The sequence below is a fragment of the Fulmarus glacialis genome, unplaced genomic scaffold (assembly GCF_000690835.1).
Source record: "Fulmarus glacialis isolate BGI_N327 unplaced genomic scaffold, ASM69083v1 scaffold42874, whole genome shotgun sequence".
Lineage (NCBI taxonomy): Eukaryota > Metazoa > Chordata > Aves > Procellariiformes > Procellariidae > Fulmarus > Fulmarus glacialis.
The window spans coordinates 55,201-67,918 of NW_009210680.1; the positions used below are offsets into that span (position 1 = coordinate 55,201).

At 38.3% G+C, this 12,718-nt stretch overlaps 1 protein-coding gene across 2 annotated transcripts in view; it reads left to right on the plus strand.

Moving 5' to 3' along the window:
- The window catches only part of MEGF10 (multiple EGF-like-domains 10), a 77,382-nt gene that overhangs the window by 30,664 nt on the left and 34,000 nt on the right, over positions 1–12,718 (plus strand). For both annotated transcript variants that reach the window (XM_009577242.1, XM_009577243.1), the window contains exons 7-10: positions 1,551–1,687; positions 5,149–5,361; positions 11,328–11,502; positions 12,360–12,480. In XM_009577242.1, the coding sequence (XP_009575537.1) occupies positions 1,551–1,687; positions 5,149–5,361; positions 11,328–11,502; positions 12,360–12,480 (646 nt within the window). The remainder of the gene's footprint in view (positions 1–1,550; positions 1,688–5,148; positions 5,362–11,327; positions 11,503–12,359; positions 12,481–12,718) is intronic.

A 12,718-nucleotide genomic window follows, 5' to 3' on the forward strand; every position in this document is an offset into this window, starting at 1 on the left:
GCAAGTAGCCTCCCCGACTACCAGGCTGCCAACTCTCAGTTGGCAAATAGTGGAGTTGGAAGGTGATCAAAAGGCTGGACGGTGATCAAAGCCCAAATAATTTCTTTAAATATGTTTGTAGATAATATTTATCAATAGTATTTGTTAATAGTTTTTTCTATTTAAATGTCCATTTTGGGTGAAAATCCACATTTACTGAACTTCTAAGCCTCCCCGACTACCAGGCTGCCAACTCTCAGTTGGCAAATAGTGGAGTTGGAAGGTGATCAAAAGGCTGGACGGTGATCAAAGCCCAAATAATTTCTTTAAATATGTTTGTAGATAATATTTATCAATAGTATTTGTTAATAGTTTTTTCTATTTAAATGTCCATTTTGGGTGAAAATCCACATTTACTGAACTTCTAATTATCTCATGATAATTGAGATATTATATTGAGATAACCTGTGGCAGAGGTCAGTTTTTCGCCAACCAGAGAACATAGCTATAAATCATCATCTCTGTTTGTGTGTTTGAGTAGCATCACTCACCTGACTACCTAACTTGGATTATGGCCATTTTTACTATTTATTCCACTTCATGTTAGAAGAACGACATTATTGGACATAGAATACAAATGTTTGCATAAATTCTTGACTCCCTTTATCTGCCTAAATACAGCTAATGAAAAATGAGATAGCATATGAAGCAGTGATGGAAAGTTTATACTAGTGTGTGTCTTAACTGATAAAGTACTGTTTAGCTCATTGACTAATTTTCCATTCCAAGTAGTTATTTAAGCATAACTCTTTGTTAGTTTTAGATTTTTCAATTCTGTGAGACACAATTTTATCATTATAACCTTTTTTGCTTTTCATGTAAGGAAGGTTTAAAGTAGCCGGGTATAGATTCTGCAGTATCTTATGTTAGCTGACATACCTGCATGTTTTTTGTCTGACATGCCTGTAAATATATTTTTCTTGAAATGGCTTCTTGAAAGTCTTAAGATCTGATGCTCCCCTCACTACACAGGTGTAATTAATTCCAAGGGTGTAAATAGTGCAGAAATTCAAAACCCGTTGAAGGGAAGCAGACATCCTACCTTTTAAGATATGCTGCTTTCAGTGAAATTACAAACAGCTTTTCCTTTCATCAGAAAAAAACAACTTATCATAAAGTAGTATAATTGGGACATTACAGCAATTACTGATTTCTACACCGCTACTCACTGGAGGGCATTTTGGATGTCTTGTTATATACTACTCCTGATAAATAAATTGGGAAGAGCTTGACATCAATTGGTCTTAAATGTCTAAGTGTTTTCACTGTTGCTTAGAGATAGTGTTTGTCATTAGCTTTGGCTTCCAAAAGGGAAATCCTAGAACATCATTCCTCCAGTGCTGAAACATACCCCGCATTTAAAGCTGGAGAAAAGTCTGGCGTTTCCAAGATCAGCACTAGATGACTGACACGAGATCTCCTTGATCTTCCTTCATGACAAACCTTTCTCCCTTGTCCATTCAAGCTGTAATTCCAAATCTAATATGAAGATTTGTTTTCTGCACATGCAGGGCATGGTCTGTGGTCAGCCTTGTCCTGAGGGTCGTTACGGGAAAAACTGTTCCCAGGAGTGCCAGTGCCACAACGGAGGGACCTGTGACTCAGCGACAGGTCAATGCCATTGCAGCCCAGGTTACACAGGGGAACGGTAAGGAAAATTTATTTTTGCCAGACTGCTGAACTTGCAAGGGGTCTGCTACAATAGAGAAAGTTAAGAAGTTGGTAGAAAGCAGAATGAAAATATCTGTAATATGATTAAAAGAGTCTTCTGCAATGTTTGCCATGTCAATTAGCTGATGCTGGGTCACAAATTAAAACTGCCTATGTGATTACCCTTCTGTGAGGAACTGCTTGGTTTCAGGATTTTCCTGCTGTGGCCCATGCTCTGGCAGTGTCTTGTAGGTCTTCACTTGAGTGGCTTGCAGAATGACGCAGTTTGGGGTATGGTGAAGAGATGAGGAAGGAAGCTCTTGGTTTTGTCCAGATGTTTGGCAGTCATAGTAGCAAGGGAGGCTCGTTCGGTTCCTCTTCAAAGTGAGCAAGCTGGAGAGTTGTCTCCTTAAGTATTTCATTCAAATGAAGAAATGAAACTTCTCTGTTTTCTGACTTGACTGTTAAAAATCATCTTTGGTAGATTGGAAAGATAATATAGCAAGACATCATTTTTGAAGGCAGTGGAAAGTGATGGAAGAAGTGTTTCCCTGCGTGTATTTCAAACGGCATACAACTGATTTGCTGAAGTCAGCAGCAGCTTAATCACTGGGGTCAATCCAGGGGATCTCTGCCCACAATAGTAGGTATTATAACCATATGCACTTCCCACGCGAGTGTTCACAGGACATGGGGAGAGCTGTGCCAGACATAAGGGGAAAAAAAACCTCATGAGGAAGAGAAACAATCAGTCCAGAGCCATTTGGATGCCAAAATTAAATTTGCGTCTGTGAAGAAACAGTGCAGAAGGTGGTAGATGTATTTAAAGAGACACAGACAAGTCAGCAAGGAAATCAAAGGAATATCCACATGAGAGTCTACGCACTGCACTACACTGGTGTTTCTAAACGCAATTAAATTTTTTCTCTTGGAATTTAAATCTGACTTTAGTCTGGGATGCCTTACAGGCTGCAGCATTTTGGTCACTTTTGCAAGTCTGAGCCCCCTCTTTTCCTGCAAAACAGGCTGTATTTGCAATTCTTTTGTTTTTCAAGATACTCCAAGGGCAGGAGTGGGTCAGAAGCAAGGTTGTAAGACCTGGTTCTTATTTCATGTCAGTGGACTGGCAAGGGAGGGAAGTGTTACAAGAAATGTGTGGGCATTGGTTGAGCTAGCACATACATAACCAGCAGCAAAAAGGATGTTTTTTAAAAGTGCTAAGCTATTCTCAACTTCTGTGTGTAATTTCAACAGTATTTGTCTGAGATTTCAGTGTGGTGGTGATTCCTGGAACTTGGTCATACAGCAAGAAAAAGGGGACTCCTAGAGCATGTAACAGTTTCTAGGTGATCTGAATTAACACAAGGGAATCTAGTTTAAACTACCTTTATAATTGTTCTGTCTAATACTTTTTGATCGATACCTATCCTCACCATGAAGTGGAAAAGGGTCTTTCAGAAGCTGATGAAGATGCAATTAAAAAAAAAAAGATTGCAAGGTTAAATTCTGTCTAATTTAGCTGGGATTCCTGATTGTCATTTGGAGAAAATTCATTCTCAGCTTTATTCGTATAACTTCATTAGGAAACTTTTAAACAGGGTTATTAGCTCTATTGTTATGCTACACCTCTGAAGGAAAGGGGATTCTATTGCTGGTTTCAGTCAGGGCAGAGTTACGAATACCTTGAAACTTCTGGATAACAGTATCAGATTGAGGCAAACACTGCAGAAGTGTGAAATGAACATGTATACCCATTTTACCTCAGTCAGAGGGCTCTGCTAAATTCTGTTACATTTTGCAGTGCCTTGTATCACGTGTCTTTGAAATTCTCCTGTAATAAATCACTAGTCATATAAAAAAAAATTTTAAAAAGCCAAGTATATAAGAAAAATGGAAAGAGACCACCAAGGAAATTATTTTATGTGACTGGGGAAATGAGCAGGTTATAAGCTGGTAAAACCAGCTTAATAACGTGCCATATTATCAAGTAATATTTTTGTACTAGCTGTAACTTGGTAAAACTTACAGGTACCCAAACTGCAGAAGATGTATATGCCTGATACCACCTGTTGAGTTCACAGCACACCTCAGGACTTCAGTGTTAGCGTGTTCTGGCCCTAAAGCTTTGGGATTTAGCCGTTTTGTCTTTTTGCCTATGTCAACGTAATTCAGAGTTTATAGGATGCTTATATTGAAAAATACGTGGATTTTCCCTGACACATAAGCTATGAAGTGTTGTCATCCTTGGCTCTGAGGCATGAACCTGTTGAGCTGAGAGGTCTGCTCTCATACATATAACCAAATATTTTAAGTGCACTTAGCACTGGAGCCTTTGTGGAGTAATGCTGTAGTAGTACTGGCATTCCGAATTTTAACAATTCACTTATAAAACACACAGAAGTTAAACCTGAAAACATCAAACTCATATTGAATCTCTTAAATACATCACCAAATGAAATTGCTATTTGGAAACTTATTAGTAAATGAGTTGCAAGTTTTAGAAGCAGGATACTGAAAATTGCCTTTTAGTAGTCAGGCTGGACAGCTAAACGTACAGTCTGATCTTTAGGTTAAATAATGTCTTTCATATGTAAAACATTAAGGAAATAAGACTGTTAGCTAAAGTAGCTATCTTCTAAAAGCTCTGTGAATGAAAGAGGAAAAGTTCGGTGAAGAAGTCTCTTTATTAGGATATATTTTCCTTAAGGAGCAACAAAAATCATTGCTACTCTCCCATATGGGTTGAACTCAAGCCTTTACTAATTTTCGCTTTCATCTGTCAGAAAAGTGAGATGAAAAGAAGGGGTTTGGGTTCCTGAAGATTTTTTCCATGTCATCCTATCAATTTTTGAAGGGCAAAATCAACAAAAAAAATAGGTTTAGAGTGAAATTCTTAAAAGAAAGGCATTCTGGAAACATCATGTGTTTGGAAACACAGTTAGAGAGTATTCTTGTCAGAGACTGCTGAGCATGATTGCCAGGGAACGTCCTGGCCAGAGCGTCTGCGGAGGCGTGAGTGTCTGCTGGCTATTCACGCTATTGCTAAGTGGAGAATCTAGATCACTTTAAAAAGTCACAGATGGATGGATTTTGAAACTTGAAAATTTATTCCTTCATACTTCAGGTCTGATTTAAGAGGGTTTGGTTTTGTTCTGGTTCCTGAATGCGAAGTGCAACAGTTTGTGTACGCACGTTGTCTCCTTTGCTGGAGAGAAGGGAGACCTTTTCCAAAGGAATTTGCAGAGCCAATGTTTTTAAGCCTGTCTAGCTGAGCAGCAAAAGAAACCAGAGAGACAGGCACTTTCAAATATGAAGTCATATAAATTCCTGCTCTACTTAAGAGACGTTTTAGACCAGTGTAAGAGAGTCCTCATAAACTGTATTTCCCTTAAATCTCCAAAAGCTGTAGTTCATGGGAAATAAAACTAGTTTATATTTGTTTGTTTGTTTTTCTCACAGATGCCAAGATGAGTGTCCAGTGGGGACTTACGGAGTGGAGTGTGCTGAGACCTGCAAGTGTATGAATGGTGGGAAATGTTACCATATTAGTGGTGCCTGTCTCTGTGAACCAGGATACACCGGAGAGCACTGTGAAACAAGGCTTTGCCCTGAGGGAATTTATGGTCTCAAGTGTGATAAAAAGTGTCCCTGCCACATGCCCAATACCTGGAGGTAGGCTTTACATGCTTTAGCCTGTTTTCTTTTTCTATATGGAACATAGAAGTCCGAATATAATCTGAAAATAAACATTTCCTGACTTTTCGGGTACTTTCATGCAAATTGAAGCAGCTAAAGACTTGTAAGAGTATTTGGTATTCTCTAACCATATCAAGAAAAAAAAACCCAACCCAAAAGAGCTTCTGAATTTTACTGCTTGCAACTATATTTAATCTTAATATTCACTGCTCTATTTGGTCTCTGACCCATGAAATAAATGTTAAGACAAAGTGTGACCTTTTTCTATATTTACCATTATAGTGTTCACTGTATAAAGTCAGTATACATCATATGTCCCTCACGTATTCTGGTGTACTGTTGATGAGAAATAACTGAATTGAAATCAGTGGATGTATAGTCTTACGAGTCGGGCATGAGAGGAGAATCCACTTCTCTCTCTCTTTCTCTATGTATACATATATAAGAATTGGTATCGGTGACTGTTTTAATATAAAATATCCAAAGCCTTACCAATTGTAAATCTAGGTTTCAGAAATACTTTTTTTTGTCACTTAAATTATTTTTCTAGAAAGCAGGTAAAATCTGATCCCTGGAAATCGAATGAAAATAGTTTTCCAGTTGGCTTACCTTTTACAACTCTCCTTATTCAGGCAGAAATGACCCCTATCTTTTGAGTTTTGTGTGTCTTTGTGGATTTTGTAGTGTTTCAGCATATTGTTACGAAAATCTAAAAACTAGCAGTTTGGAGACAAACTTTCAGCTGTGAGGGAGGAATGTCAGATGTCAGTTGAGGCGAGCCAACATATTTATAGAACAATTCTGGACAGCTTTCTCCTGTTACAAAACACGGTTCTTCTGATGAAATACTTTGGTCAGTGTGCATTCACTTACAGTCACTTACAATTAATTGCATTACTAATCACAGTACCTTACAGTACCTTAGATAAGGTTTGTGAGCATAATCCAAATTTTTGCTGTTGAAAATAGTTGTGAAAGAAATTTGCAGAAACTACTGACTGTCACATAGAATGGTGCTGTTTGTTGTATGTAAGATGCACTTTTCCTCATAGATAAAACAAAAGCCTTTAGTCAGAATTTAGCAGTGATGTTAAAGCACTCAAGCACATACATGGAAATACCTATTCTGTTAGGCCTCTGTGAAAAATTACTTTGTGGATTGTCTGAGTTGTTCAACATACCTTTCATTGACAAACCATGTGACAGCAAACTGAATTCTTTTTCCTTTCTATTCATATGCTTTTACAGTTGTGTGCTTGCATGTCTGCTTATCCCTTTTACTTGAAATGGCTTTTGAAAAAATACAGAGTTTTTGACATAAAATCAAGCAATTCATTCTTTGGGCAATGCATTCAAGAATAAGTGGAACCATAATGCGGACCTATCTAGCTCTCAAATTATGCTAGTAGACCAAATACTATTGTATTATGAATTATGGTTAGCTGCTTTCCTGAAAATTTGTCTGCAGACTGTTGTAGCAGCCTTTTTTGACAGGAACGCGTTACACTGTATAGTATTTCTGATATTATAGGGATTACTTGTGATTCATGTTCAACACAGCTGTTCCTTCATTTATACTGCTGGAAGACAGCTTGTGGTCAAATCAGATCACAAATGTTCACATGTAAACAGCAGCATATGGCTGGCCTTTTTTCAACATTTTCCCCTCTGTATGACAAATCAAAAGGCACTTAACAGCCCTGTAGGTGCAGGAGTGTATTTGCAAGGGCATAATGATCGCTGTGAGGAAAACAAAGATTTTCATGACTTCACAAGTGTATTTTTCATATATAGGTTCCTTCCCCTTGGGTCAGGAAGTGATTAACACCACCAAATAACAGAAATCAGAGGGCATCTGAGTAGTGGTATAGAAGCTCCCTGCGGACACTTTATGCCTTTGAGAATCTTTTGAGAAGCCAGTTGTGTCTGGCTGTCTTCATCTCTCACTAGATATCAATCAGTGAGGAGACAACTTCTTAAGCACATCAGGCAATATCCTTCTCCCTTACTTACCTACCAGAAGTACTATTTGGGCTGGCTGTGGCCAAAGAGTCTTCTTCATAGCACTAACCCATTTAGCAGCAATGTAACAACCAATAATCCCAGGGCATGAAAAAGGGAGTACAATTCCTTCTTCAAATACACTTTGTGAGTCTGTAGGTCTAGGATTCTGTTAGGACTTCTAGGGGCCCTGGGGTCGTAAAAGCTGTTTTCATCTGGGTATCACCACTGGTTTAGATATCCTCGAAGAGGAGCTGTTGGTAGGCTTAGAGCCCTAGGTTATTACTTATGTTCTTAGTATTCATAGATATGGAAATGAACTAAAGGTTAGTTAAAAAAAATACTTAGCACCTAAAAATATTGCTGTAAAATATGTGTACATAAGTTGCAGTATACAAGTATGTCTAGCCATTTTCTTCAAATACTTAAAGATACAAAAACATTATGACACACCATAGTTCAAAAATGTATACATATTTCTATTACTGTTTCGTGATTGAGGAAATTGCATCAAAACAGCTTTGGCAAGAATTCGTAATTTGCATTTTGGGTAGGCTAAGCTACAGCAATTTCACTGCTGCTGTTGGTTGATGGCAGCTTCTGGGGATGAAAGGCAAGCCCATCCTTGTTATTAATTGTATCAGTAGCCTCTATTAAATGCTTTGTAAAGGGTTAGATACAGATATGCTTGAGAGATTTTATTCTTTTTGAGGGGTCCAGAGGACAGCAGCAGGTAACAACCCTCTTGTGACAAGAGTTTTTTCACAAATGGTTCCTCTCTGTTGCATCTTTTTATGTATATGAAAGGATTTGAGCTAGAGTGTAAGAAGCAGACCTCTGTTCTGTGTGACTAGGTGGCATTATCGATTTTTCCCTTTTTACTCGATAGTCATGAAAAAAACTAGAGTTAGTGTCTGCTGGCTGAGACTGAGACCACATGAAACACGCTTCCTCAGTGGGGTACAATAGCAGCTCTGTGAGCTGGTATGAGCAGACACATGTGTCCCTGCCACTTCCATCCACAGTTTATGGGGCTTACAGAAACTTGTCATTCTGAAGATCCAGTTTGCAGGAATGAGTGAAAAAGACGTCGACCTGCCTTCGTCAACAGTGTCACTTTGTTTTGTAGAGGAATGTTTTTCTAGCTTAAACCACTTTTAGACTGGGTTTTGTCATGCCTTTACTCAAGTGACACCTGATGATCATTCAGAAAATGTAAAAAGGGCAGACTGTAGCTGCGTATTTATCTAGAAGATTTAGGGAGGATATTTGTTACACCTATGTTACAGCACATGCACTGGTTTCAGGTTGATCTCCAAGTTAAGTCTGAGATGTTTTTTTTTCTTGTAAGCTTTTTCTGGTGATACTCCACCACTGCTTCATACCTGTAGATAAGATCAGCTGTGGTCATTCTGTATCACCAACTAATGTGGTATAGTTCAGGCTGAATTAGGGTGTATTTATGACATGAGCTCTAATGGGGTTTCTTTTGTCTCATGCTTTTTCCGAGATATGTACACAGGGTTGAGTGGAATTTTAGGGTGTGATACATGCTTAGTTTATTCAGTCTGGGTATGTTTTTAAAGTAAAGATCAGGGCATCTTGCAGTTTTGCATTTTTCTAATGGACTTGTATGTACATGTAGAAGAGCTTTTCATGGGAATTTTATATTGCATAGGGTGCTACAGGATTTAGTTGGATATTGTAATAGTGAAACACCTATTTAAATCATATGAAAATCATTAAGTTCATCTAAGTCCTTCAAATATATAATATCATCTATCCACAAGTATTTTTTTCGTCTCTGTACAGAGTAGGGTTGTTTTTCCAGAAAGTGTGAACAAAAGACCAGGAATAAAAGCGGATGTACTGGCAGTATCTCTCAACATCTCTTTATTTCCCTATCTTAATATATAAATGTTATTGCCAATTAAGCTAACTGCATGAGAACCCATCAAAAAGCTTCAGAAGTGCTCCAGCTTCCTACATCTAATTACAAATTACGGAATACTAATTTTGGTGTCAATCAATATATATGCAAGTATGCCTTAGTAACACTCACTGGGGGGTACAGAATATCAATGCCTCTGCTTCGTACCCAATGCTTGTTCATGCGTGTGGTCTCCCCCTCTCCTGAAAGCAAAAAAACCCAACAAACAGTACTGGGATTTATGTCTTAAAATGACAGTACTACTAATTTTATGTTATAAATATATTCTAATTCATATCGTAATGACTATTCAGTCGTGGACTGAAAAATCTTTTCATATTCCCTGCCCTGTATTCTTCCACTGATAGTAAACATGGGAATTGGGTCCAAAATGCCGCTGGGTGCCTACAGGAAGTTAGGAATAGGGGACAAATCTGATTATCTTGCTGCATCATGTGTTTTCATAATTTTGCACGTATTTTATATGAGAAGAGTTCCGTTTCAACTTATTTCATGGCAGGGATACTTATAACTGAATAAATAACCAGGACCGTTGACTGTGAACACCATGAGTTTTGAGCTATTTCTGCATATATCATTAGTTGAAAAGACCTTTCCTCTCACTTTATGTAAACCAGCTTAATACTGTCAAAGAGATTTTAATATCTTCAGGACCCCCAAATCGTTATGATGTCGTAGTGTATGCAATAATACATAGAGAGCAGAATGCATAATGACATTCCAACCTTTATAATTCATACTTTCCTTGATCAGCAGTATGTTGTCAGTTGGTTGTATTTGGCCATAGGAAACTCGTAGTTTGACAAGAGCAGTTGCAACTAATACTGCATTCCCTTGTTATGTTGCAACTTTTTCAAAGAATGTTGTTGTTACTTACAACACCTGAAAGTGCAGTAGGTATTTTTTCAAACTTTCAAATGGTCAGAAAAATACTCAGTTTCAAACATACCCCCACAAAAGGAGTCAGCAAATCTTGCAAAATCAAGCTCTTGTCATTTAATGCGTCTGGACCAAGGCACATTTTTTTTTCCAGCACACTTAAAGGAACTTCACTTCATTCAGTGGCAGACAAATATCTTTAAACAGTCTTCTCATTGTAAATATATTGGATTTGGATATTAAGGCTTTCCTTTGGTGAGAATTAAGCAAGTGCTTTGTCTGCCAGAGTGCTACAGAGTACCCCATTGTGTCCACTTTTCCAGCACATATATCTTTGCACAGCTGATGATGTCCATTTGTTATGAGGCAACAGCTGTCTGACTGGCCCTTCAATGAAACTGCTGTTCCAGGTAGGGACAGCTGGTCTGCCACCAGGTATGGCCAACACAGGGGAGAGATACTCTCCAAAAGTTCACTGCTCTGATGGTATATCTGACTTCTGCCCAATGCAAATGATTTTGTATCATTCCTGGAAAGATGCCAGTTGTCCTCTTTTCAGCCAACGATTTAAAGAAAAGAGTGTGCTTGCTTCTCATTGGGTGCTGTGTTATTATTTTGTGTTGGATGCCATGCTATTTTATAGAAGTACCATATTCCTCAGACAATACGCTGCTGAATTTGGGCAGTGTTATGAAAATGATGCTATTATACTTGGAGTGGAAACCTAGCAGTACATTTTGGGGAATTTAATGGTTTCATGACCTTAATATTTGTAACTATGGATATCTATTTTATGGTAAAAGCTGTGTTTCAGATAGGTTTATTTTCAACTAGCTATAGAAAAATGATACCTGTTCTTTTCTTTCCATGTCCTACCAAAATGTCTGTATGTGGTATGATGTTGCATTTCTTATCTTAATTGGCATGCATATATATATATACATATACAGAACTCTTTGCTTTTGTGGTTTGGGGAGTAAAACCATCTCTATGCATAGCATGCAAGATCCTTTGTGCGACCTATCTATAACAGCATTTTGTTCTCTGGGAAAAAAAAAATTGATGTCATGTTTAGTCCTGAATTATTTATCCTTTCATCCCCTCCTGGCAGCTGTCACCCTATGTCTGGGGAATGCTCCTGCAAGCCTGGCTGGTCTGGTCTCTACTGCAACGAGACATGTTCCCCGGGATTCTATGGCGAGTCGTGTCAGCAGATCTGCAGCTGCCAAAATGGTGCTGACTGCGATAGTGTGACTGGAAAATGCACCTGTGCCCCTGGATTTAAGGTAAGTAAGTCTTACTTTCACAGTCCATTTTCGGCTCCATTGCCTTTAGTTAAGTGCCAAATTCTTCAAGATGCCCGTGTCCTTTGCCCACCACAGTAAAAGAGAGATAAGGATATTTAGGTACTGCTGGATATGTTGTAACACCTTTAAAAGACAAAATTTGTGGTTGGTTCTCGGTACTGAAGTGAAGCCATTTTAAGAAAGAAAAGTTAGTTTCTTTGTAAGACATTGATAAGAATGAGGGTGTGCTGTTGAGGTGTAAATAAAGGAAAGAATGGTAGGTTTCAGTCATTATCTTGTTGCACCAACTCCTCATCTCCATCCAGAGAAACTCTAGACAAAGACATTTGTTTTTACAGTTTAGGACAGATTATTTTGCAGCTTTTACACACGTTTGCTGTTACCTATGCATTGGATGCTAGTCTAACATAGAAAACATTTTACAGTGTGACTGTTCTTCTAGGAATAATAACTGTGAAAACTGCAGCCAAATTAATTCTTAAAAATATTCTACATGTCCACATGATTTTCCATTAAACTGCTGTTTTACTGTGTTTTGGTTTCATAAAGGGCTTCTTTATTACTGAAAATACTGTCCATTGATCTAACCAAGTGCTGTTAGCTATGTGACCTGGGCTCTCACAGCAACTAATAGAAAACTAATGCTTACTGTAGACTTAAAAAGCATGAAGGATTCCCTTTCCCTTAAATTCAGGATAACTTAGTGACAGCTTAGGACAGTCATGGGCTGTATGTTTTCTGGCTATTGTAGCACCTGAGTCAATCTAGGTCATTTATTAGTTGTATTGTCTGAACCTCCTCAAATAGTTTTTAGACTCTATTTTTGCATAATTCAGGGTGCTGCTTGTGGTACTGCTTGTCTTCCGGGGACGTACGGAGTAAACTGTTCGTCTGTGTGCAACTGCAAAAATGAAGCCATCTGCTCACCAGTAGATGGTTCTTGTGCCTGCAAAGCAGGTAGGTGTCGCTTCAGATTAATTTTCTTTTTCTGTAATCATAAAATGAAATTGAATTTTTGAAGTAGAGAAGAAGAAAGAAACTTAATAAAAAGCAGACTACCCTGAAGGCCGTATCACTAGATACTTTATGCTTCTGCTGCTCTGGGAGGTGAAAGCTAGGAAAACATCTGCTCAGAAAAGAGGGCACGTACTTCGTGTTCGTGTTTCCTCAACGCAGTTCTCAGTGGGCTGGATAC